The 22,829-nt window shown below is 39.5% G+C and overlaps 2 protein-coding genes across 4 annotated transcripts in view; both read right to left on the bottom strand.

Annotated features, from left to right (window-relative positions):
• Positions 1–3,485: 3,485 nt before the first annotated feature.
• Positions 3,486–7,962, bottom strand: LOC122831163 (dynein regulatory complex protein 9-like). The gene is made up of 10 exons (XM_044117124.1): positions 7,780–7,962; positions 7,449–7,595; positions 7,004–7,038; positions 6,793–6,912; positions 6,633–6,717; positions 5,608–5,745; positions 5,417–5,491; positions 4,275–4,406; positions 4,106–4,195; positions 3,486–4,019 (listed from the first exon to the last, which is right to left on the bottom strand). The coding sequence occupies exons 2-10, from the start codon at positions 7,581–7,583 to the stop codon at positions 3,915–3,917; spliced, it is 915 nt and encodes a 304-aa protein (XP_043973059.1). The 5' UTR covers positions 7,584–7,595; positions 7,780–7,962; the 3' UTR covers positions 3,486–3,914.
• A 1,294-nt stretch (positions 7,963–9,256) lies between these two features.
• Positions 9,257–22,829, bottom strand: part of spire1b (spire-type actin nucleation factor 1b) — a 38,335-nt gene continuing 24,762 nt past the window's right edge. For 2 of the 3 annotated variants that reach the window (XM_044117122.1, XM_044117123.1), the window contains 8 exons: positions 19,473–19,636; positions 19,298–19,391; positions 17,893–18,035; positions 15,209–15,346; positions 14,770–14,840; positions 14,628–14,655; positions 13,848–14,143; positions 9,257–12,501 (listed from right to left, as the gene is read on the bottom strand). In XM_044117122.1, the coding sequence (XP_043973057.1) occupies positions 12,246–12,501; positions 13,848–14,143; positions 14,628–14,655; positions 14,770–14,840; positions 15,209–15,346; positions 17,893–18,035; positions 19,298–19,391; positions 19,473–19,636 (1,190 nt within the window). In that variant the 3' untranslated portion in view covers positions 9,257–12,245. Of the gene's footprint in view, positions 12,502–13,847; positions 14,144–14,627; positions 14,656–14,769; positions 14,841–15,208; positions 15,347–17,892; positions 18,036–19,297; positions 19,392–19,472; positions 19,637–20,407; positions 20,459–22,829 lie in introns of all 3 variants that reach the window. The other variant, XM_044117120.1, reaches the window with a different exon arrangement.

The following is a 22,829-nucleotide window of genomic DNA, read 5'->3' as shown; positions in this document are numbered from 1 at the left end:
TCCACACAAACTATAAATGGTAGAATGAGTGTGAGAGGAAGACCAGGAGTGAATAATGGACGTTTAAAAAAGGCACTCCAAACAGGACAAACAATGGCATGAGCCCAAATAAATAAGTGATGTAACTAAGGGATGCAAGTCTTTTCCTCTCTTAAATTATATCACACATTTGGAAGCAACTCAATGAGTTGCGCTTACAAAGAATGGTCTAAAAAACAGAAAATATCCAGTGGGTTGGACTTGCTTGGCCAAAATCAGTTAATTTCAGTGGAGAAAATGACTGAAAGGCAGTCATAGCTCATGTAACTCCTTATCAAAACCAAAGCGTTGAAAGCTATTACTGAAAGGACAACTTGTCTAATTAATCAGTCAAGCTAGAGACGCAGAAGCTCAAACTGGCTGACACTCTTCCCAGCGAAGGACAGAAAACAGAGGCTTCAAGAGATTGAAACAAAGTCCAATAAGTTTTGATTTCTGCAGCAACATTCAAATCACAGGGTCAGAATTTGGTGTAAGCTACATGAAAGTGTGCATACATTCTGCCTTGTATCTATGTATGGTGTTAGTGAGATGGTGTGTTGGAGACCAAATTACCATCGTTTGCGCACCACAGTTACATAAATCTTCCAGCATACTTTAAAGCAATTTCCTTTTCTTGTCTCCTACCACATCACACAGCTTAAATTATCTAAAACTGGGTTTTTCAACGTAACAATGAGCTCTGTACTCCAGCAACCTCCACAGTCACCAGATCTTGAGCCAAAATAGCCCCTTTGGGATGTGATGGAACAGTATATTCACATGACGGGTGTGCAGGCGACAAATCCAAGATGTTGTCAAGTCAGCAGGAATCACTACGTTGTGGGCATTTTTCTCAATCCTCGATGAATCTCTACAATAAACAAAAGAGGAAGTTGTGAAAGGGGAACGCGTGAGGTACATAATTCTTCTAAGTGTACCCAATTAAATGGCATTTTAGTGAATAGTATATATAGCATGTTGTTAAGGCAAAGGAGATTGCTCTGAAGAAAACAAAGTTCAACCGAGTCATGTTGTTTATGACTCTGATCTTTCCCAGAAATGGCAGCTTGAAGTGCAACCCCCAACACCACAACTTCCCCTTCGACTTTTATACCCCAGCTCTGTGTGTCTGATACAAGAAACTGACTTTTGAAAAGTTCTTAACTTATTTCTGTTGGAGCAATGGCATGATGATGATAATAATAATAATAATAATAATAATAATAATAATAATAATAATAATAATAATAATAATAATAATAATAATAATAATAATAATAATAATAATAAAAATTAATTGATTAATTAATTAATATTTAAAAATACAACAAAACAAAAAAACATGCGTTATACAATTTTCTACAGGTTGTGGGTTAAATAACCCTCGTTGGTGTGCTTTTTGTTATACTTTGGTCTCAAAAACTCTGCAGGTTTGAAACTTGCATCAGACGAAAACAGCGCAAAGACAGTATTTGCTAATAGGTACAAAGAAAAATAAAACCATGGCTCGTTTTTATATTCAACATGTGCGACAACAAATAATATACGTTTACAATAGGAACTAAACACAAAGAGTATGACGCAATATTAAACGAGAGCTTCTCCTCAGTCCGCGCCGGTGTTTGTGTCGAAGAGCCGCTCGACTGTAAGTCACCTGACGTAAACCGCAAGTCAGAGCGCGCATGCGCTGGGATTTTCACTATATAAGAAAGCGATTGCCTCTTTTAGGGATTACTTTATCACAACCCCTGAAGCCATGGGTAGCCCCAGCGAGCTGAACCCGAATTCCGCGACTGACAATAATCTGACTAAAATAGAAAGAGCACCGACAACTCAGGTAAGGTTATGGCAGCTTAATATGTCTTCCTTGGCATTAACAACATAAAAGTCAGGTTGTCGACCAAAATAGACGCGTTCCCAAAGTTCAAACGATTCTAAAAACGTAGTTTGCCTTCGAACTATAACTTTAGAGCGATTTTCTATGATATTTTTCAGTAAAGGTAGGGGGTTTGGAGGGAGGGAGTGCGGGGAATCCCCGTCGCGCGACTTGAAGTTTAGGAGCAAGCACGAGACTTAAAAACTCGTTTGACTGCTTTTCCTTTGTTTCAAAGGCTGTATGTTAGAAACTCGGATTTATTTGTTATTCCCTGCTGCAGGTTATGACGTTTAAGGGGTTCAGCATGCAGAGACTCTTCCAGGTGATGCAGGCGGTGGCCATGAGAAGCTGCAGCAAAGCCTGCCAGTTCTTCTGCCTTCCTGCTGTTGAAAAGAGGAAAGGTTCCCCAGGTGAATCATTTAAGTATATCTAGATATACACACACATATATATTTGTGGGAATATGGCTATGTGGAGGCCGAAAAAGTCAAAATCAACATCTGCTTCACTACTGTTGACAGATCAGACTCTTCATCTAAGGGAGGAGAAAAACGCACAAGGTAATCAAGGTTTTTATTGTTCAGTCTGTTTTTACTGTTTTGTAAAAAAAAAAAAAATCGACTTTCTTTAATAATATATCTTTCTTGTTTTATCTATATTTGAATATATATTTAATAGGCTTATATGTGGATTATGTCAAAGTAAAGCAGCTGTTGGATGCAAAAAAGTTTTTTACTTCAGTAAATAATGATGTAATTCCGCTATGGCGTCACTCTGGAAAAAATCTACTTCCTGTTTCAATGTTCTTTCGCTTTTCACTACCTCTACTGACAGATCGACTCACGAGCCCGCCCCCTACCGTTCTCATCATCAACATCAGCAACTCCACCATGATCAACTGCGTCATCGGGGATTCCCACCCCTCCGCAGCGGCTGAGCGGCGGCCTCTGATGGAGGACTATGAGCAGCAGAAAGCAGGTGGGTAACAACTGCAGCTCACGCTCGTCCATCTTGAGTTATTTATTTTATTTTATTATATTTTATTTATTTTTTGGGGGCACCTAAACACGTCCTGCTCACGTGTCACAGTTGAGGTGAGCTGCAGTTGCTGCCAAAGCCTGCAGGAGGCAGCACAGGCCGCGCCTTCAGAGCCTCCCCATCCGCTGGCGGCGCACCAGAACATCACCATCCACGGCTCATGCCTCAACAACGTCATCGTGGGAGACAACAACTACATGCAAGTTCAGCAGGACGAACTGCTCGACTAAAAGCCCAGAAACCTCTGAAGCCTCTCACACTAAAAGTCAGCGCTGCAGGAAGGGGGCAGCTGGATGATTCGGTTCTCCGTCAAGCATTCTCACGGACATAACTGCTGGTTTGTTTGTCCCGTGACTCGTGAACATGTAAAAAAAAAAAAAATAAAAAATCTAGTAGTGACGAAAGCACTCTTAAAGGTTCTCTAACTGTGGTCCTTCTCAGAAGCGTCGGGCGTTTTGCAATGCTGGAGCTTCTGCTTCCCTGACTTAAAGACGGGGAATTTTTACTGTAATTAACTTCTGCTGACTCAGTTTTATATGGTGGATTGTTGATTTATTTTATTGGTTTACTGTATATATGTGTGTCAATGATCAAGTTTATATCAAAAATCCTGTCCAGATAATGGGTTATGATAAAATGTAAGGCCTATGGTCATTAAGAGTAAACTTGCCAGTGCTATTTATTTCTCAAAGTATTCTTTGATATACATATATATATATATATTTAATTTAACGACATGTCCGACTCATTTTTCCCTCAGGGTAAACCTTGTAAGTGTACAAAACATGTAATTTAGCTTGTATTGTTTTATTTGTGACACTCCACTTCTAATCAGTTTGCTTGTTTTATTCATTTTTAAAACATTTGTAATATTTTGTAATACTGCTTTTTTACAATAAAGATGTGTAGTTTACATATTTTTGTCCAATTTCTTTCTTTTTTTGCTTAACTTGCAAACATGGGAGTGGAAGAAAAAATGTCACTTCTTCTTCTTCCCTTTCTTCTTCTTGCCTTTCTTCTCCTCTACCTTCTTGTAGGGGCCCAGGCCTCTGCGGACCATGGTGCCCCTCCAGTAGGCCTGGATCTGCACAGATCACAACAAGAACATCAGCACACTGAGACGGCTTCGTGTGTTGACAATCGGTTGGTGTTCCGGTTGGACGCCGTTACCGTTGTGGCGGCTACAGCTTTCTGCTCCCATTGGCGTTCCAACTCTTGCTCCTTCTTGTCCTCCAGCAACACCCGCTCCATCTCCTTAAACTGAAACCAACGATAATTGGTGATGTGATTTAAAGGGGTGCCGTGTGGTAACCGCTCTGCTATGAGCGCTGCTGCTCACCATCCTCCTCATCTCCATCAGCTTGTCTATGTTCAAAGTTCTTTTGCAGCCCAGGTTATCCAGCTTGCTCTGCTTTTCCTGCTGCATCTTCTTGGTTTGCTGCTTCCACTTGTGCAGCCTCTGTTGAAACTCCTAATCAGAAACAGAATTATGTCATGTGTAATACTAATAGAGTATTACTATTATTAGTAGTACTCTAGTAATAGAGTACTACTAATATTAGTAGTACTCTAATAGTAAAGTACTAATATTAGTAGCAGAACACTTGGTAGTGATTTTATGAATCATATACCTGATTATGTATGATTTATCAAATCATATACATGAATTCATGTCTTTGTTTTGTTTGAATATCCCTCTCAGAAACGTCATTAGCCGTGGTTCATACTAATTCATAATTCTGTGTACGCAACAGAAGAAAATGACAGTAGCTTCAAACAGGAATTTTTAAAACCGGAGAATAAGAAATATGCTGTGGCAAAACATTTGCACCAATGTTTAACACACTTACATGCTTCAGGCAGTATTATGTAAAGTTGACTTTTTTTGAGCTTTACCGCTAGCTTTTGCCTCACAGAGCGCCCTTTCCCCTCAACCCTTACTCCCCCACTCAGCTCCTTCAGACTAGCCAGCAGCAATTAGAAAAACACCTGGTGGTACTGCACATCAGCTGAGCTCATTATAGCAGTTATATTTCAGTGCAACCCTGGTAAAAACGTTGTTAAAGGCTTAATGTTGGGAGCCATGTTGTGATGGCTTTCTGAAGGCGGAGCTTCAGAAATAACAAGAGTTTTTAAGGAGACAAAGGCCCAATTTCAAGGTGATAAATTATGAAGGAAGATTTCTTTAAAGTGATATTTGATGCATTTTTATAACTTAAGTTTACATAGTTGACTGCGCTATAAAATCCCACTATGTACTTATTATACCGCCCCTTTAATGGTGTCCAAACATGATTCCCAGTTGGTAGCTTTAAGTTCCAGTATCCACATGTGAAAGGTTAAAGAACCCCTGGAGTTCTTGCTCCTCGAACAGGTTTCTGCTTTCCTCAGCTAGACTTTGAACCACAGGTGAATTGCCCAGCAGTTAGATTAACCCTGCGCTCTACATTTACATCTCGTTCAGGACATCACGTTACCAACCTCGTACTGAACCTGGAGGAACGTCACAGTCTCCTCGTGAAATCTCGTCTCTTCTTCTATCTGCTTCTGCAGAAGCTGAGAGCAAAGGCAAACAAAACTATGAAGGAGCAAAGTTCTCTTTGACGGAGGAGGAAGTTCTGGTGCGTATCTCTGGGAGATTGGGGTGATGTGAAAGAAAGACATTGATGTACCTCCAGCTGGTCCTCCAGCTGAGCCTTCTGCCACGTCTCTTTGGCTATTTGTGGAGACAGGGCCGTGGTTTTTGTCTTCTTTTTGTTCTGCAGTTTGGATGTTTCGCCTTCCATTTCATTCAAAAGAAGGTACATTTTCTGTGGGGGAAAAGTTATAGGAAGAGCTGAGAGTCCTGGGAGGTATTTTCTTCGGTTAACACTCACTGACCCTCGCATTAGGTAAACTGCTTTTCAACACAAATTGCAACTAAAATGATCATATGCAGAACGGGGAGCATGGATGACTTTGAATGTAAAATGACTGCTGGTGCCATATGGGCTGCTTTTAGTATTTCACAAATTGAGATTTTCACACACAATTAGAAAACAGTCAGAAGTGAAAATATGAAGTGTTTTTACACAAAGAGGAAGACAATGTGGAATTGGTGAGGATACTCAAAGTGGCCAAATAAATTCTGACAGAATAATATGAGTCATAATCTGAAAAGATTGAGTTTCTCCACTTCCTCTCGGTGCTACTACTGCTGTCTGAAGAAACACACCACTTCCAGTCAAATAAAACCAGTCAGAACCAGGAGGAGGGTCTTATTGCTGTCAGTCAATCTCAGGTACCTGCTGCTCAGTGTACTAATGGAGGAGAAACAACTTAGTGTTGCAGCAAAAATGTTTATCCAACGTCACCGGCAACCATGCTAACTAGCTTGGGAACTCATGAAGAAGAGAGTGTGAGTAGTGCATACTTGAGCATGATTGACAGCGCTAAAACCCTCCTCCTGGCTCTGATTGGCTTTTTTCTGGCGGAGCTGTGTGTTTCTGTAGTTAGCGCTGAGAGAAGGCAGAGGAGCTCGATTTTTTTTTTTTCGCAGATGATATACCTTATATTATTCTGTCACGACACGGTGACAGATCTAACAAATACATAATGGAGAACTGAGGCAGTTTTCTGCTCTAGTGGTTTTTCCTTTAGGTAAGGCACAAATAATAACTGGACCAGTGAGCACACGTTAACGCCGCTAATCTCTCACGTGGATTTGATCCTTTTTGTCCTCGATTTCCTGTTGTTGTATCAGCAGAGCCTGTTCTCTCTCTTTCCGCATTTTTTCATCCTCTCTGGGTGGGGAGATACACCACATATGTTTCAAACAAATGAAACATTTATTATTAAAAATACTGGCAGTACTGAACCTTTTCTTCCTGGCTGCTTTCTGTGCCTCATCCTCCTCCATGGCCTGAGGAATTGACTCAAAACTCTGGGTGTCCTCCAGCTCACAGCACAACTTGGTGATGTGATGGTCGATAAACTGACTGCAGACACAAACAAAACCTATTTAAAGGGAGAGGGGGAAAGACCTGATGCGACATACTTCTAGTTTTTATTGTTCTGATAATTACTCACCAATCTGCTTTGAGCTGCACCAGCCTGTCTTTCTCCTAAACATGGGCATATAGGAACATAGCACAAAGGTTTTTGACAATCTTTGAGAAAAATCTACAATAAACTACAATAATCCCATCACTTTATTGTATTGGCACAATAAAGTGATGGGATTTGCGTGAACTTCCACAATAATTCTCAGGAATTATTGTGGAATATAGTAGATAGATATAATTTGGCAGGAAACAGATAAAAACGGCTTTGATTTGATTTATAACATAATATTTAGACACAACTAGTGTTTAGTCTAAAACCTAGAGGGCCACATAAAAAGCTATGGTGGGCTGAATTTGACCCAAGGACCTTGAGTTTGATCCAAATGCTGCATGGAGCATGTTGGCCCAGGGCACCAAAGAGGCTAGGACCGGCCCTGGTTTCCTGTTGGGGTGTGAAACAGTGGAAGGACCTGTGTGGATGTGGAGCCTCGCTCCCTGCTGATCTGCACCGACAGGGAATGTCCCAGTAAGTCCAACTGGTGAGCGCAGTCTTCCAGTGCAGCCACTGTTCTGAGGCTCTGCATCTTAGATAAGAATAAGGACATCCTGAGTGGATCCTGAGTGGAGAACAGCGGAAAGGTCAGTGGATTCCTCCGCCCCCACACCGTTATTTCACTGAATCAAATATAGAGGCTCATAAAAACATAACTTCTAAACCACTTCCTCATTACAGTAATCCAAAAACAACGAACTGACTAACTTCCGTTTCACACGAAGTGAGTCTGACTAGAAAGCACTTACGTGAGTCTCATAAAGCGTCGAGTAATTACCCTGGTGAGTTCCGTTTTACTTCCAATTTCTGTCGCACGACTCAGACGGCGTTATTAGCCTGAGCTAATGTTTGGCGTGTCACCATAGTAACAGGACGTATTTCCCCCCCCCCGCAGTGAAAAGTAGAGTCATTTTTTGGGGGGTGGGGGGCTGCCCATAGCAATACATAGGAAGAGCAGTAAGACAGTCACTTCCTCGACACATTGCATGGCAGGCACCTATTGTTCTACACCCAATAGAATGTCTCTTTATTATTATTCTTAATTTCTTCTTCCGTGATCGTTAATGCGGCTCATACCGCTGCGTGCCCACCCACAAATATGGTATCAGAACGTGCGGATCGATTCCGGGAGGGGAGCTATTATTGTTAATGGGATTTGAAGTTACTATGGCGACTAAAAAAGCGATTGCTCTGAAAACAAAGGAGGACTGAACTGCCATTTAGAACTCCTTGCTTTTATTGGCTGCATATAAATGATTTAACCCAAACACTGTAACACATGGGATTATTTTGGCTCTTTGAAATTAAATTCACTAAAAATTTCAAAATAAAAGCCTTGACAAGTTTTACATCAAGTAATTGCTATTTTGGGCTTTATGTGACTGGTTTAGACAAAGCACTGTTACACATTGCAATAGTATGGCCATTTAATAGGAAGTTTACTGAAAATTTCACAATTAAAGCCTCATTATCCCGCTCAGGTTAGTGTACCGCCACAGGCGGTGCAATAATTATTAGCCTGCATTATCTTTTTCTCTTGCGCAGCAAGGCAGTTCATTAGCACTAGCCTTTTGGCTTAAGTAAGCTATTAGCTGTTTTTCTGACTTATTAGCAATGTTTAGTATACTGAAATGGAGTAAGTCAATTATGGACAACGTCCTAGTGATGCCCCACATGCTACTGACAGCATTCATACTAATTTTAGCATTTTTGCTAATTTTAGCTTAGACACTCATTTTAACATACTCAATGGTGCAAGTACATGTTAGTCAAACATTCTTCTGACTCTCCAAAAGCTATTGACTACAATTTACCTAAGCTTAGCATTGATGCTAAGTTTTAGCATCAGAACGCTGGGTCCAAATCGATGGGCACACTTTAGCAGGCCCCGGTTAAATTTCTTCAGGAATTTACTAGTTTTTAGTTGCTACTGTCTCGGATGAACCTGCTTACTCACTTGGGAAGAATTTTATTTATTTATTATTTGTGTGGTTGGAAAGTTAAATTGAACCACTTAGATGCAGCTACATTCATATAGTCCGTGGTGATGCATTTTGGGTCACCATGTAGTTTTGAGATTTTTATTTTCCCTCTTCTTAATAAAATGTTATTTTATTTATTATTAAACTAATATTAACATCTAGAACTCCTGAAATCCCAGTAATCTTTTAGTATTATTATTTTTCCCTTCTGCTTCGTCTGAACAAAACATAGACTCCGCTCATGTATTGCAATACAGTTTATTGTCGTCGTTCGCTGCAATCTCTGCAGGTAGTTACAGATTAAAGGTAATAGAGAAGGAGGGAACAAGCTATGCTGGAGTGCATGCATGTTGCTGCCTGTCACACCGTAGGCTACCGCTCCCAGATGCAGCTCCTCACCTGTGTCACTGTCAGCGCTGTCCTCACCGAGACAACATCCACCTGACCTACACACTCACACACAAACTATCACAAACGAAGTATGTACACCGACGCTGGGTGACTCTTCAACGAATGAGCGATCATGAAAGGCAGCTTGTAAGGCAGAAATATACCAGGTAGATGAGGAACACGTCCAGGTAAGAAGGCAGATTGTACCTCCTTCCACTCCGCATGATGATTATAAATCATAAAAGGCATTTTTAAATGTTAAGTCCTGTGCATAAAACAGCCAGACTGTGAATTATTCGCTGCCCATACAGTGAACTGGGGTTTCGCCTGAAGATGAGGCATTTCATTATGACTAACCTTTACACAATGCAAACATTGTAACACAAGAAGTTAATAGAACAAAAAGTAAATGAGTTACTATATGTTGATTAGTGTCAAGAGACAATTGAGATTATGCAAAAAATATGCATGTATTACATGAAAATTATTCAAAGACAAATCGAATAAAAATAAACAACCAGATTGTTTGCTTTGCAGAACAACAGCATTGATGTCACAGAACTTCACAGCCTCTGATTTATATGTGAAAAATAGGGAATATTTTAGATGATGCTTGTGGTTTGTTTCATTCATAACAACAACAAAAAACAAACAAAAAGTACATGCAGATTTTAAAAAAAACTAAAATCAAGAAAAAACATACCAACTTGTTTCTATCGAGACTATTTCTGATGTGTTACATTTTTAGAAGTGTTTGGCGAATGCGACCCAAATCCAATTTTTTTCCCGCACAAATGCGACTCATATCCAACTTTTACATGGCAGTCTAAACAGACCAATTCCCATTTCTTGGAACTGGATCTGTGCCATATGCGGTACTAAATCAGATAGGTCTCCGATTGCTTTCAAAGCGTCTGCAGTCTGAATAGTCACGTTGCGTTTTATCTGACATTTATGTCGCTGGAGTGAGACATGCTTCATAGTTCTGCACCAGGAGAAACCAGATGCTGTAAGTCTGGATGTACACAATGGTAGAAAATTCTAATTATGAAATTCTAATTTCTGAGTCATTGAAGTGCATCACTTCACCATCCCACCACTCTTGGTTCTGACATGCATCCAAATAGACTTCTCCAAAGAAGGAGACAATGTTCCACAAAATGGGGACTGCTATTAGTTGTGCTTTCTTTGTCTTGTTATGAAAATCTGATTTCAGCAAAATAAAAAACAAACAAAAAAAATAAAAAACACACACACACATCGGAATTGATCATCTAGACCTGCTGTGTGGACGTCGCCATAGAGACCCAGTAGTTCAGCAGTGGTTCTGTTACAGCAAAATAACATCCAGTACTGTTAAATCTCTGGTAAATACTCAAGTTCTGACAAAATAATTCATTTAGTAGACATGTAGTAAATGTTGCTTATGAGAACGTAAAAACAGGCCCTGATAGAAGTGGTTGAGGCGAGCTTCCTCCTGGTGGAAAGGCTGAGGATCTCCATCATCTCAGCCCAGACTGGAGCTGATAAACCTCTGATTAATGACAGTAAACTGATCAGGACGCCCTGATCGGTCACTCAGGACCTTATTTGAAGTTGTTTCATTTTGTGGGATGGGTTTCTTACTCAAACGAGAGCTTTGAGCAGACCTGGAAGTCACTAGAGGAACTGTGTATCTCTTTTGATTTGAGAATAAGCTGGGATGTGTTGCAGGGCTAACTGATGCTAAAGCACGGAGTTACACTGCAAAAACACAAAAGTATTTTTGGTCCTGTTTTTAATGCAAATATGTTAGTTTTGTGTCTTTTTTTAAGAGAACTAACTTAAAAGGTAACATTTCAGCAAGATATAGGACCTATTTTTAAATAAATATTTCCTTAATATTTGTTTCTTAAAAAAAAGTACCAATTCCACTCACATTTTTCACTAATAATAAGATATTTTTCCCATGTAATAAGTGAAATAATCTGCCAGTGGAACTAGTACTTTAAAAAAAATTAACATTATGGAATTATTGACTTAAAACAAGCTGAAAAGTTACTGATTTCTTACCTTGTTTGTCTTAGTTTTTATCATTTCAAATGTACTAAGATATTTGCACTAAGAACTGTTCCTTCTGTGATCTTATCTTAAATAAGCAGACAACAATGAACAAATAAATTAATTGTAGGCTTCAGCAGGAATACCATGGCAACAATGCCCTCAAGGACAAAGGTTTTTGTTTGTCAAAAAGAAAAAAAAAAGTATTATTTGACACAAACGAATATTTAAAACAAAACCTTGTTTCTGTCTGGTTCTAATTCTGTCAGAAATATCTTGCATTTCCTCTGAGGTGGGCTGACAGCAGCAGTGAGGATACATCTCCCTGAGCTGTCCATCGGTGAAACCTAAAATAGAAGGTGGCTCTTCCTTTATCTTTTGTTTTGTTTTGGAAGCAACCCTTTACAGAACTCACACATACACCCAAACACACATGTAAAAAACTAAATTATAACCCATATAAAATATACAGCTTTATATTCTGTGTTTTCTTGAACATCTCTCTCTCTTTCTCTCACTCTCTGTTTAGAAGAGAATCCCTCCTCTGGTTTGTGCTTTAAAATGAATCTGAGTTGATCTGGACCGCCCTCTTGTGCCATCCATGGTGAGATGTCAGTCCACTCGGACTCTCAGGTTGTTTTTACATTGACCACTAGTGGGGGGAACTGAAAGAGACTGGCGGTTCCTGCAACATGCAGTTGTCTAGAGTTGCTGTGCATGATGAGGAGAGGAAAACTTTGTCTTTTATAGTTCATGTGAGTCGTTCTGACCGCTCTCTGCGAACCGGGTGAGCACGAGCGCTTTTAGATTTCGTTGATTGTTCGTTCTGAGGGCCTGTAGCCCTCGGCCCCTTTAGGGGACGACATGTAGAAGGACTGCGTCTTGCGTTTTAAGCGAGCCCTCTTGGTGGCCAGCGACAGGCTGTGCTTGCTGGAGGCGATGATTTCAGAGATGAACTTCTTGCAGTCCACACACACCTCCATGGTGGCCCAGTCCTCCGTTAACTCGGGGGGCAGCTCCAGCTCCTCGTGAGACTTCAGAGAGCCGTGCTTGGAGAGCCTGCGGCGAGCAGAGACAAACAAATACCAGGCCTCTGTAGAAAAGCTTATGAGATCATTATACTACTGGCTTCAGGTGTGCAGCAACAGAAATACTTAAAACATTCAATAAATTACAATATGAATGAAAAGTCATTTTATTTTAGGAATTTTGTCACTAATTGAGACACTTGATGTAGATTAATTCCTCAGAGTTGGATGTTTGAAAGCCTTTACTTCTCTTAAAGGGGCAGTATAATGTATTTTCCAAGCATGTAGGGTCATTTTATAAACAATCAAGTAATGATGTTACCTTCAGTTGTTATAAAAATTCTGTATATATCACATATAATTTACTTTGTAGTTTAATGGCTTGAAACTGGGCCTGTGTCTCTTTAAAAACAGTTTTTGCTGAGACTCCGCCTTCAGCCAGTGATCACTCCTCTATTAACCGTTTAACAACATTTTCAGCAGCGATGCATTAAGAAGTAGCTCCTATAATGAGCTCAGCAGATGTGCAGTTCCACCAGGTGTTAAAGATGTTACTATTTGCTGCTGGCTAGTTTGAAGGAGCTGAGTGGTGGAGTCACAGCTGCTCTGTGAGGCGGAAGCTCAGAAGCTTTGGAAGAGCAGACTGGAGGAGGAGCTGCGTCTCGAAGGCGGAGCTAAATCCACCCAGGTGTTTTGAGTATCTAAATGGTTATCAAGGGACATTAAATGATTTCTCAGACATGCTTGAAATGTAACAAAATGTATAAAATCATTTGCTAAACAAGTACAAGTTTGAATTATGATTGGTGATTTTGTCTGTAGATATGTTTTAGAATACTATACAGAAAAGATTCAGATGTTTGGATTTCGAAAATGCTGTATTTATAAAACAGTGAACTTATAATAATCTTATGCTTCCACCTACACTTTTTTCGGTCCACATTTTGTGTTTTGGACACATCTGACTGATTAAAAGCTCTTTTTAAAAGCAGTAGTGTGGGCTTTGTGAGTAGTACGTTTAATACCTGCTTAAAGGTTATCATTTTTAAAAGATTATTTTACTCTGACAATCGAGGCGCATATTTAAATTTGTTGAACATGAACTGTGCTTTCTAGACTGTAATCTTCCAGACTTGCAATTTTAATTCTCTCCACTAGATGTCAGTGGCCGGCTGTGTGAAGCAGCAAACTTTGAAGCCTCAGCTTGTTGAAGAAGACGCAGCTCAGCTTTGAATTAGAAACACTGCACTGTTTTGCCTTCTCAGCTTTAAAACAGCAACATTCTATTAGCAGTTCTCATATTATTTTTATGTGTATTTTGATGCAGAATAATTCACTTTTTGTCCGGAAGCAAATGAAGAGTTCTGGAGCTCTTACTTGGACATGGTCTTATGGATACTGTGGCGCTGTTGGCTCCCTGACGGTTTGTCAGCCTTGGCAGCTGCAGCTGCTCCCGTAGCTTTCCCAGCTCCTTTAGATGCTGCCTTCGTAGCTCCTTTCAAAGTCGGGGTGGAAGCGGCCCCTCCCGCTGCCGTCGACGGCCCCGGCCCTCCGGCCACAGAGAGCCCTTGTCCTACGGCAGTCATGGCACTTATTCTGTCTCTGGGCAGAGTGTTGGTGGATCCGATGGAGTAGATAGGGAGACTGGAATACGGTTTAGATGGAAGCCGCATCTGGTGGAAATTGAAGGCAGAAATGTTACCAGTGGTATATAGTCGTATTTATGACGTATGAGGGCCATTGTACATAGAAAAAGAAAATGAGTACATTTCCACCAAAAAAACTTTTAGATTAATCTCAAAAATTTTCTAGAAGAAAAAAAAAAGGAATTCTCTGAGCTACAAAAGTAGAAAAATTGCAAAAAAAAGAACTCAGAAATTTGGAGAGGAATCCCAGAAATTATCTGGAAAAAAGGAAATTTCTGAGCTTAATCGTTAAAAATCTGATAGAAAAAAATCCTGAAATTTCGAGATAAAAATTTTGGAACTTAGAAAATTCTCTAGTTTTTTCTATAAAATTTCTGAGATTAAACTAAAAATATTTTGGTGAAAATTTACTCTTTTTTTTTTTTTTTTCCATCTACAATGGCCCTAATGCACCATCACATTGACGCCACAGTGAGCTGATTGGCTGATGGATTCATTCTGGGTGACCTACCTTTTTGCAGCACTGTGAGCACACAGGCCTACAAACAGAAGGTTGGAACATAAAACAGAGAAAGACATTAATTATAGTCAATGCTTCAAAACACGAAAGAGACATCCAGCTTGTATAGATATCTAAATATGAAAAGGTTTACTTTATGCAGAACTGGCAGGTATAGGACCAGGTGAAGAAGGAAAACCTTTTGGTTCGACAGCAGAAGCAAAGCTGCAATAAAACATGAATAGAATTATTTAGTCCACTGACAACTACATATACACTCAACAATAGAAAACTATTCTCTGAAGAAAAATGTATAAAGTTGTGAAATAAATACCAATGTTCCCAAGACTTTACATTAATGGGCTTAATAATGACATTATCTGGTCCTCGTTAGTTAGCATTGCCATAGTAAATGAATATACAGTACTTCTCTATATATGAGACTATAACTTAGATTTGGGCATTTATTTCTAAAAGCATCACAAAACCAGGACTAGGTTTTTGTTTTTAAGATCTGGTAGAAATCAGATGACCCTGACTTGTTTCTGCTAAGCGTGGAGTAAGCCTCGGCCATGTCATTGATTTAATGGTACCTTGCCCTTCTTCATGGCGTTGTAGATGTCTTTGTACTGCTGGAACTTCTCCAGCTCTGCTTTCACCAGCACCTGTCTGATATGCATCACTTCCTCCACCGTCAGAGACAGACACTCCACAGGGAAACAAAACTCCTCCTGCAAACCCCCCCAACAAAACAACAAGCTTATTTAAATCCAAACACTTCAAAACTAAAGTCAAAATCATAATCATTTCTTTAATCTTGTCTATGCCACATCAGCCTTTAAAGAACCATTAAAAAATGCATTTATACTTTGCGATATCCATATGGTGGGCTGCACAGTGGTGCAGTTGGTGCCACCAACTGCACTCTGGTTTGATTCACGGCCCGGGTTCTTTCTGCACGGAGTTCTCCCTGTGCATGTGTGGGTTCTCTCCGGTACTCCGGCTTCCTCCCACAGTCCAAAAACATGACTGTCACCATTTTATTGTATTGGTCTCTCTAAATTCTCCATAGGTGTGTGTGTGTGTGCATGGTTGTTTGTCCTCTATGTCTCTGTGTTGCCCTGCGACAGACTGGCGACCTGTCCAGGGTGAACCCCGCCTCTCGCTTGGAACATTAGCTGAATATATATATATATATATGTAATAGACCAACACTGTTGTAAATAACTGCATTTGCAGCCAATCCAGTTATGGATTTTGTTGTTTTTTTGACAAATGGAAATCTGTGTTATACCCCTAAATTCAATCCAGTGCAAACAACTGACTTCTAATCAGTTAAGATTAGAAGTCAGTTGAATTTATACAGGAAATTTACAGTATTTCCTGTATAAATTCTGTAAAGGCCTAAAAAGGTTTCTGGTTTAGCCAGATCAAAGTAAGGTTGGGCTATAAAATAATGTCCAAGGTTTTGGAAATCTCACAGAGAAATGTTAAAGACATCATCCAAAAACGAAAAGTCTAAATAGGCCATTGTAGCTGGACCATGAAGAGGTCCAAATCCACATGGCAACAAGAAAGTGGTGCTGTGGCACGAGAAGCTGATCTTGAATCCACTTTTTTAAAAAGTGATTTAAACTACATTTTTACTCAATTGTGTTTTAGTATGGGATGTGCTGCATTGTGGATTTTTTTTGTCAAGACAAGATAAAATAGAAGAAGAACTCCCCTGCAAAACACGTTTTAAACACAGATTGTATACCAGTACCTGTGCTTTGCAGTTTTTTCTTTCCTTTCACTCTGAAGAAGATCCACTCACCTCAGTGCTGTGAATGCTTGGAGCTAATGATTACTTGATTATCACACAACTTTGACTTTTCATCCTCAGATTATGATTTGATCATTTAGTGTGGAAAAACAATGGCTAAAACAAAATGGTGACATGAGAGTAAAGTAAGCTACCTCATCCTGACTAAGCTGAACACTGTGATTTCTACACCTTTCCTCCCTAAAGACAAACACTTTCACCCTACAAAACAGAGGTGCATCAAAAACAAACATACACACTCGATGTGACAGAACTTGATATCCCAGAAACTGTTTTAATATCTACTTGCGCTAAGTTTAAAAAAGCCACAAAGTCCGTAACCCTGGTTAGTAACTTTAGGCCATGGCAGAAGTTTGCTGTTACTGTTGATAAATGGAGTCTAAAGAAGCATTAGGAGAGGATAGCAGGGCTACAGCTGAAGCACCAGGACTGACTGAGAGGAGACTGGCAAACCTTAAGTGACTCCCTTTGTCTGACGCAAACACTTCTGCACAGAACAAAAAGCACCTTGACCAAACCCAACAGAAACGCCTCAGCGGGGTGGGAGCTCTGCAAAGAATGGAGAGCTGGGGGAGATGGGTAGAAGAGGTGGAGCAGGAGGGAAGTGATCCAGGAAGGATGCGAGGCTGTCGCCCCGACGATCTGAATGTGAAGACGGATGAAGAGTTTGTGGGGAAAAAGGAGAACAGAGCAGCTGGATTGAATAACTGATTGTACTTTACTGAAAGGGTGACCAAAGGAGAGAGCTAAAATGAAAACGGTGATCTATTTAACTTTCAAACCAAAGCAAGATGCAGTTAACTTCTTTAAAGTTTTCAACTGTCTTGGTTATTTTTTCACATAATTTACAATTTTCACAAATCAAATGTGTGCAAATCTTTGTCGATATTCTGCTAATGTAAAAAAAAAAAAAAGAAAATCACAACTTCCCAATTGCGGTGCTTCCAATAAGTAAGAAATGAAATTAAAATCACACGTGAAAATGCCTGTTCATGCGACAAGTCATAAAAATCATGGCAGTCACGGATGTAAACAGTTACATAATATATATTCATATTTCATCCATGGCGCTAGAACTCATCATCTATCAGAGCTCCGGTGGAACCAGCAGCAAACTGTCCAGGAAAAAAAACACAAAACCATCATCCTCCTACCGCCACTTCCTGTTGTCTTCTTTGTCGTCTTTGCCAGTAGTAACATCCGGCTGTTCCAGTCGGCTGTGTTTCCATTCCACTTTTTCGAAATACACTAATTTTGAAGCAGCTAAAAAAACCATGTCATCCTAGCGCAAAAATCTTTTTATCAAAAATCGTGAGTTCTTTTTTTAAATTGGCGCTCTTCTGCTAAGCAAATTTATTTTCACAATTTAAATGTGGGCACTTAATTAATAGAAAGGCAGCTAGTGTTTCATTTCCCAGTTTAGGAGTGAATGAATGCGGGGCTCTCACTCACCAGAGACTTGGAGTTCTGCTTGGACGGTGGCTGAAACTGTCGGACGCTGGTGGGCGTTTCCTTCTCGATGGAGTGTCTCCTCTGGGGGGTCTGACGCCTCTCTGGCTGAGGTGTGGAGGAGATGGGCAGGAACATGGGAGGGGCTGGTGTAAGAAAGGACAGACAACAAATGAGGAAACTTCAATCGGAAATTAGTTTTGAACTGGTGAGAAGTTAACACCCTACCTGAGAACTCTGCTGGCATCTTTAGTGCGAATTCAGGTTAGTTGAACCCAGAAGCTAAAGCTAACGTTTGGCTTAAGGAGACCCAAAGCAGACTTCTAACTTCTCGAAGCATTGATGTACTTTACTGTGTCCTTAACAAGCATGTGACTTATTAATAAAAATTATGGTTCAACTGAACAGCAGCCATCCACTCAGATTTATGCACTTTTCACAACAACCTCATAGGGGGCAGTAATGCAGTGTTCTACTGTATCTAACAGAGAAAGAGAAGAAGAAAATAATGGACTCAATCAATTTTTCAACAGTTTTGGGGTTTTTGTTCTCCCTGAAATATTGATGATCAACACTGGGAAAACAGCAGAGCTTTCCCAGATGTATTTCTCTGAAAACAAATAGTGATGCATGATCCAATGGCAATGACGTTGGTAGTGGCTGATGTTAGTTTTTTTTTTTTTTTTTTACATATAGGTATTTGTCCAATGAGTAAAGCTGGTCTAATAAAATAAATATTAATAACTCTCTAGAGGGTTCAGTATGTCAGAGCTTAATTAATATTTTTGAAGAGACAATTTTGCTTATAGTCATCATAATCCATTTTTGTGGTTTTGGTTGTTTGTGATTTTTATTTTCAATTAATTTGTTGTTTTGTTTTTTGTTATTGTGTTTTATTTTGGATAATTAAAATGTGTCACACTTCCATTGTAGAGTGTTCTGGACAAAATTAAAGTTTATTAGTCTTGCAAACCTGAATTACTATGCTGTTATAAATATATTATTGAAAATGGTCTCAAAACGGCAATATTATCGTTTATCGCAATAAATACCGGGGCAATTTAGGAGAACTCGAATGCCTGATGCAGGAAATACAATACCTTACCAACTATTGCATCTATGTGGTGCAGTGATGTCACAATTGTGATTTAGCTCTGATTTATATTCAATGAATTGAGTTATCAACTGCGGGTAAGACATTGACTGCTCATAACGTTTCACCAGAACCTCACTTTAATAGTCCCGAAATATTCCTTTAACCAAAGAACAAAATATCCCACATTACATAAACTCTGAGTCATGGCTGGTAAGGCTGTTAGATTAGATCTCACTTGTTGCTATCAGGTTCATTTTTTTATTGAATTCAGCTATGATGAAAGGTGAAAAACCTTTCACCTTCTTGACTCACTTTTCTTTCCCAATGCTGACTCTGGGGACGTATCATCCATCAAAGACGTTGCCACACTGGAGTTGCTTGCCGATGTGCGCCCGACCAACTCGTCCTGAATACACAAATGTTACCATGCCTTGCACTCGTCTTTCTGCTTCTGAAAGGTGAAGCTTAAAACCAAAAAACAACTTACGTCAGAGTCGGAGCTGTCCAGCTCAGCCAGGCTGGGCGCCTTCAGGAGTTTCTTCCTCTGAGGGACGGACTGAGATCCGGAGGGCTCTACTCTGGGAGAGCGTGACCCGTTGGTCAGAGACAGAGAACTGGACGTCCTCCTGCCCATGTACGGACTGAACTCATCTGCACAGAGCCACGCAGGAGGCAGTCACTCGACAGGAAGGAAAAGCAGATCAAATGGATCTCAACCCGCCTCCTCCTGTGCTCCGTTGCATCCTCATTGGGTTTTACGCCGGATCTTTAAATTGGTTTTATCTTCTTTTCTTTCCCCCCCATTTGTGAAATGACAACCAGATCCATCTGAGTGAAAGGATGGAATTTAATCTGTCACAGAGGACCAGGGTTGGAGATCCATTTGAGGGTGGGGGAGTTTGGGAGGGATGCGGAGGAGGTTCTGAAGGGTTGGAGGTTCAAAGGAGAACGTGGAAAACGCAGACAGAGTATTTAGAATATCTATGACATCTTTTTATTTACTGCTGACTCTGATAATATTTATCTTTTTGTGTGAACTAAGTCCTCAAATGTAAGGCCTTACTTTGTATTGACCAAACTGGAACTGGGATGAGAGCAGAAGATTTAAAGCAAAGGACAAAACCTTCAAAAAGTTTAGTAGAAAACGAGGAGCGGAAGAGGAGGAGGTGCAGGAGTACAAGCCTCTCCAAAACCCAACATTTCTAAGAAAAAAAAAAAAAATCAAACAAGACCTTTAAGTGATTTACTCAGACATCATTTTGCATTCTGCATAGTTCTTTCCACTCCCAGCAGTCGAGATTTTCTTTTCTTTTTTTTTTTTTTTGGAAGATGTTAGTTTGCAGCCAGGGAGGGGAGACAGATGAGGCCAAAAGATTAAAGCCAAACAAGGTTGTTCAAACTGCGGCATTGCTGATACGTTACCTACTCCTGTACGGAACAAATCCTGAGGCATACTGCGAGTTTTGCCAAAACCTAAAAGGTAGACACCTCTCTTATTAGAGCAGCACAGAGAACCTAATACAACTTAACCATTAACTGCATCCAAACAATCCATCTTCTCTAATGGCAGTGGTACCTTCTCAGCTAACAGTTTAGCACTTTTTTCTCTTCCTTGTTCCTGATTGAGGGATTTCCAAACTGTTTTCTTTAAACTTTTCTAATATATCACATCAATCTTTCATTAGTGGCTTCTTTGCAAGTTTGGTTTGAAGAAGATCGGACACAGAATAACAGCTGACTTGACTTAAAATGTTTCTTTCTTTGAAGTACAGACATAAATGTACAGAATTGCTCATTTATTTTATTACTCTGCACCAGCTGAGCACATTTAAATACGCCAGTAGCTTCACAAGCTTGCTCAAACAAGAATCTGACTTGATGTTTTTGATGTTGATTCTATGTTGCATTGTGTTTTTGTGTTTGATTTGATGTAAAGCACTTTGAAATGCCTTGCTGCTGAAATGTGCTATACAAATAAAGTTTGATTGATTGAAACATGTAAAAAAAAACAACACAACTTTAATTTGTTCAGTCAGTGTAATTAGCAGTGTAACAGCTAATGTAAAATAAAAAATAAAGAAACTGAAACTGACAAAAAAAAAATAGGCTGACTGTTTTGGTCAAACATATAGAAATAAACCGCAACAAATCTTTTTTTTCAAATGGTTCAGAAAGTGTAATTATATTCTAAATATAATGTAACATAAATAATGATGATGTGGCTCGGAGCACAAAGCATAGAATTAGACTGACTAGATCTGCACTTATGGTTCTGTAACTTTGTCCCCGAGAACCGATCTGGCATTCTTTTCAATATCTGGACCAATACAGATATTAACACTGCATCTCTAGAACACAGTGGACTCAATCTGTCATTACTGCTAAATCATTGCAAACAACTGACTGTACACACAACAACACACACGGATCAAACATAAATGGCAGAGGGTTGGACTTAAAGTCTGCGGTATGATGAGGGACACTGACATCAGTAGGAGGCAACAAGGACCACAGCATCATACTGCCTCTGCAGTCATTTCAGATTGTAGATTAGAGGTTACCATGGCAGCATATGGTTCAGAGTGTTGTGACACTTTTACATATCATGGACCAGATCTTTGAGAAGAATCTTTCTGGTTAAATATCCGCCTGTCTCAACATGGCACAGTTCTAAAAAGTAGCATTCACTGAGGTATTAATAGTGTTCATCACAAAACAGTGACATTATTCATATCATTCAACTTATCTATACTTTTCCTTGTAAATAACTCAGTCCCTGAGCTGTGATTTTCTTTTAAAAGCTCCAGAGTAGTAACAGATCTTTAGATGTCCCAGATTGCCTGCAAGGCAAAACGATCTGTTCCAACCAGCCAGAGAGCCGGGCTTAATCCCCTCCTTTGGGATGACACAGTTTTAATGAGAAACAGGGGATTCCCCGCTCTTAGAAATTGAAAAAAAAAAAGAGAGAGAGAGAGCATACAGCAAATCTTTAAAAACAGATTTGATGAGGCAGCAGCCATTGTTTTTTTATTATTATTATTATTTCTTCTTCAGGATGACGTTGGGATTAGGATACAGATATTTTTTCTGGCCAAAATATTTCTCATAAACTGAAAGAAAATCAGATGATCCTTCAAAATAAGGTTTCTAATAAGAAAAATGTATGTTCAATTTTATGTAAGTGGCTCCCAACATTGATCTTGGTCTGTTAAAAAATAGATAAAATAAATAATATTTATTTATTTATTTAATATTCATTTAATCTCAGGGGTAGTAAATTTCTTAATCTGGGACCCAAATCCTAATTTTGTAACACAAACAAGCAAGGTGGTATGACAATAAAAAAATCCTTGAATCCTTGAATCCTTGAAAATAAAATGGTACTACTGGTGAGATTAACTGAAAATCTTGATACATTCTTACTTTAGTCATAGACATTAATTGCAGTTCCTCTTTTTAATCTTTTTCCCTTTTGTCATCCATATCAACATCAAAACAGATGCAAAAAAGCTAGCAAGAAAGGGTATACTAGAATCTAGTTAGCGGTAAACTCATCTGTCTCAAGTCACAGAACGCAATGAAAATGTCTATGTGTGACTCAAACTGTTGCTTGCCATACAAAACACTACATAGAAGATATGACTAAATAGTTCTGCCTCAACACAAATTAAAGCCATGTGATTAACGTTTTTAAAGTCAACTTGCTTGCAAATGTCACGGCAATATATGTATTTAAAGGCCTCAGAATAAATGATGTGCATAAATATAATTATCCCTCTTCTTTGTGTTTTGTATTCTGTAATCTTAGTTTGTGAGTGGTGTCTTATGCCCCTTAGTTGCTAAG

The sequence above is a fragment of the Gambusia affinis genome, linkage group LG05 (assembly GCF_019740435.1).
Source record: "Gambusia affinis linkage group LG05, SWU_Gaff_1.0, whole genome shotgun sequence".
NCBI lineage: Eukaryota > Metazoa > Chordata > Actinopteri > Cyprinodontiformes > Poeciliidae > Gambusia > Gambusia affinis.
Note: the sequence above shows the minus strand (reverse complement) of the source record. Positions and strands in the feature narration are given on the sequence as shown.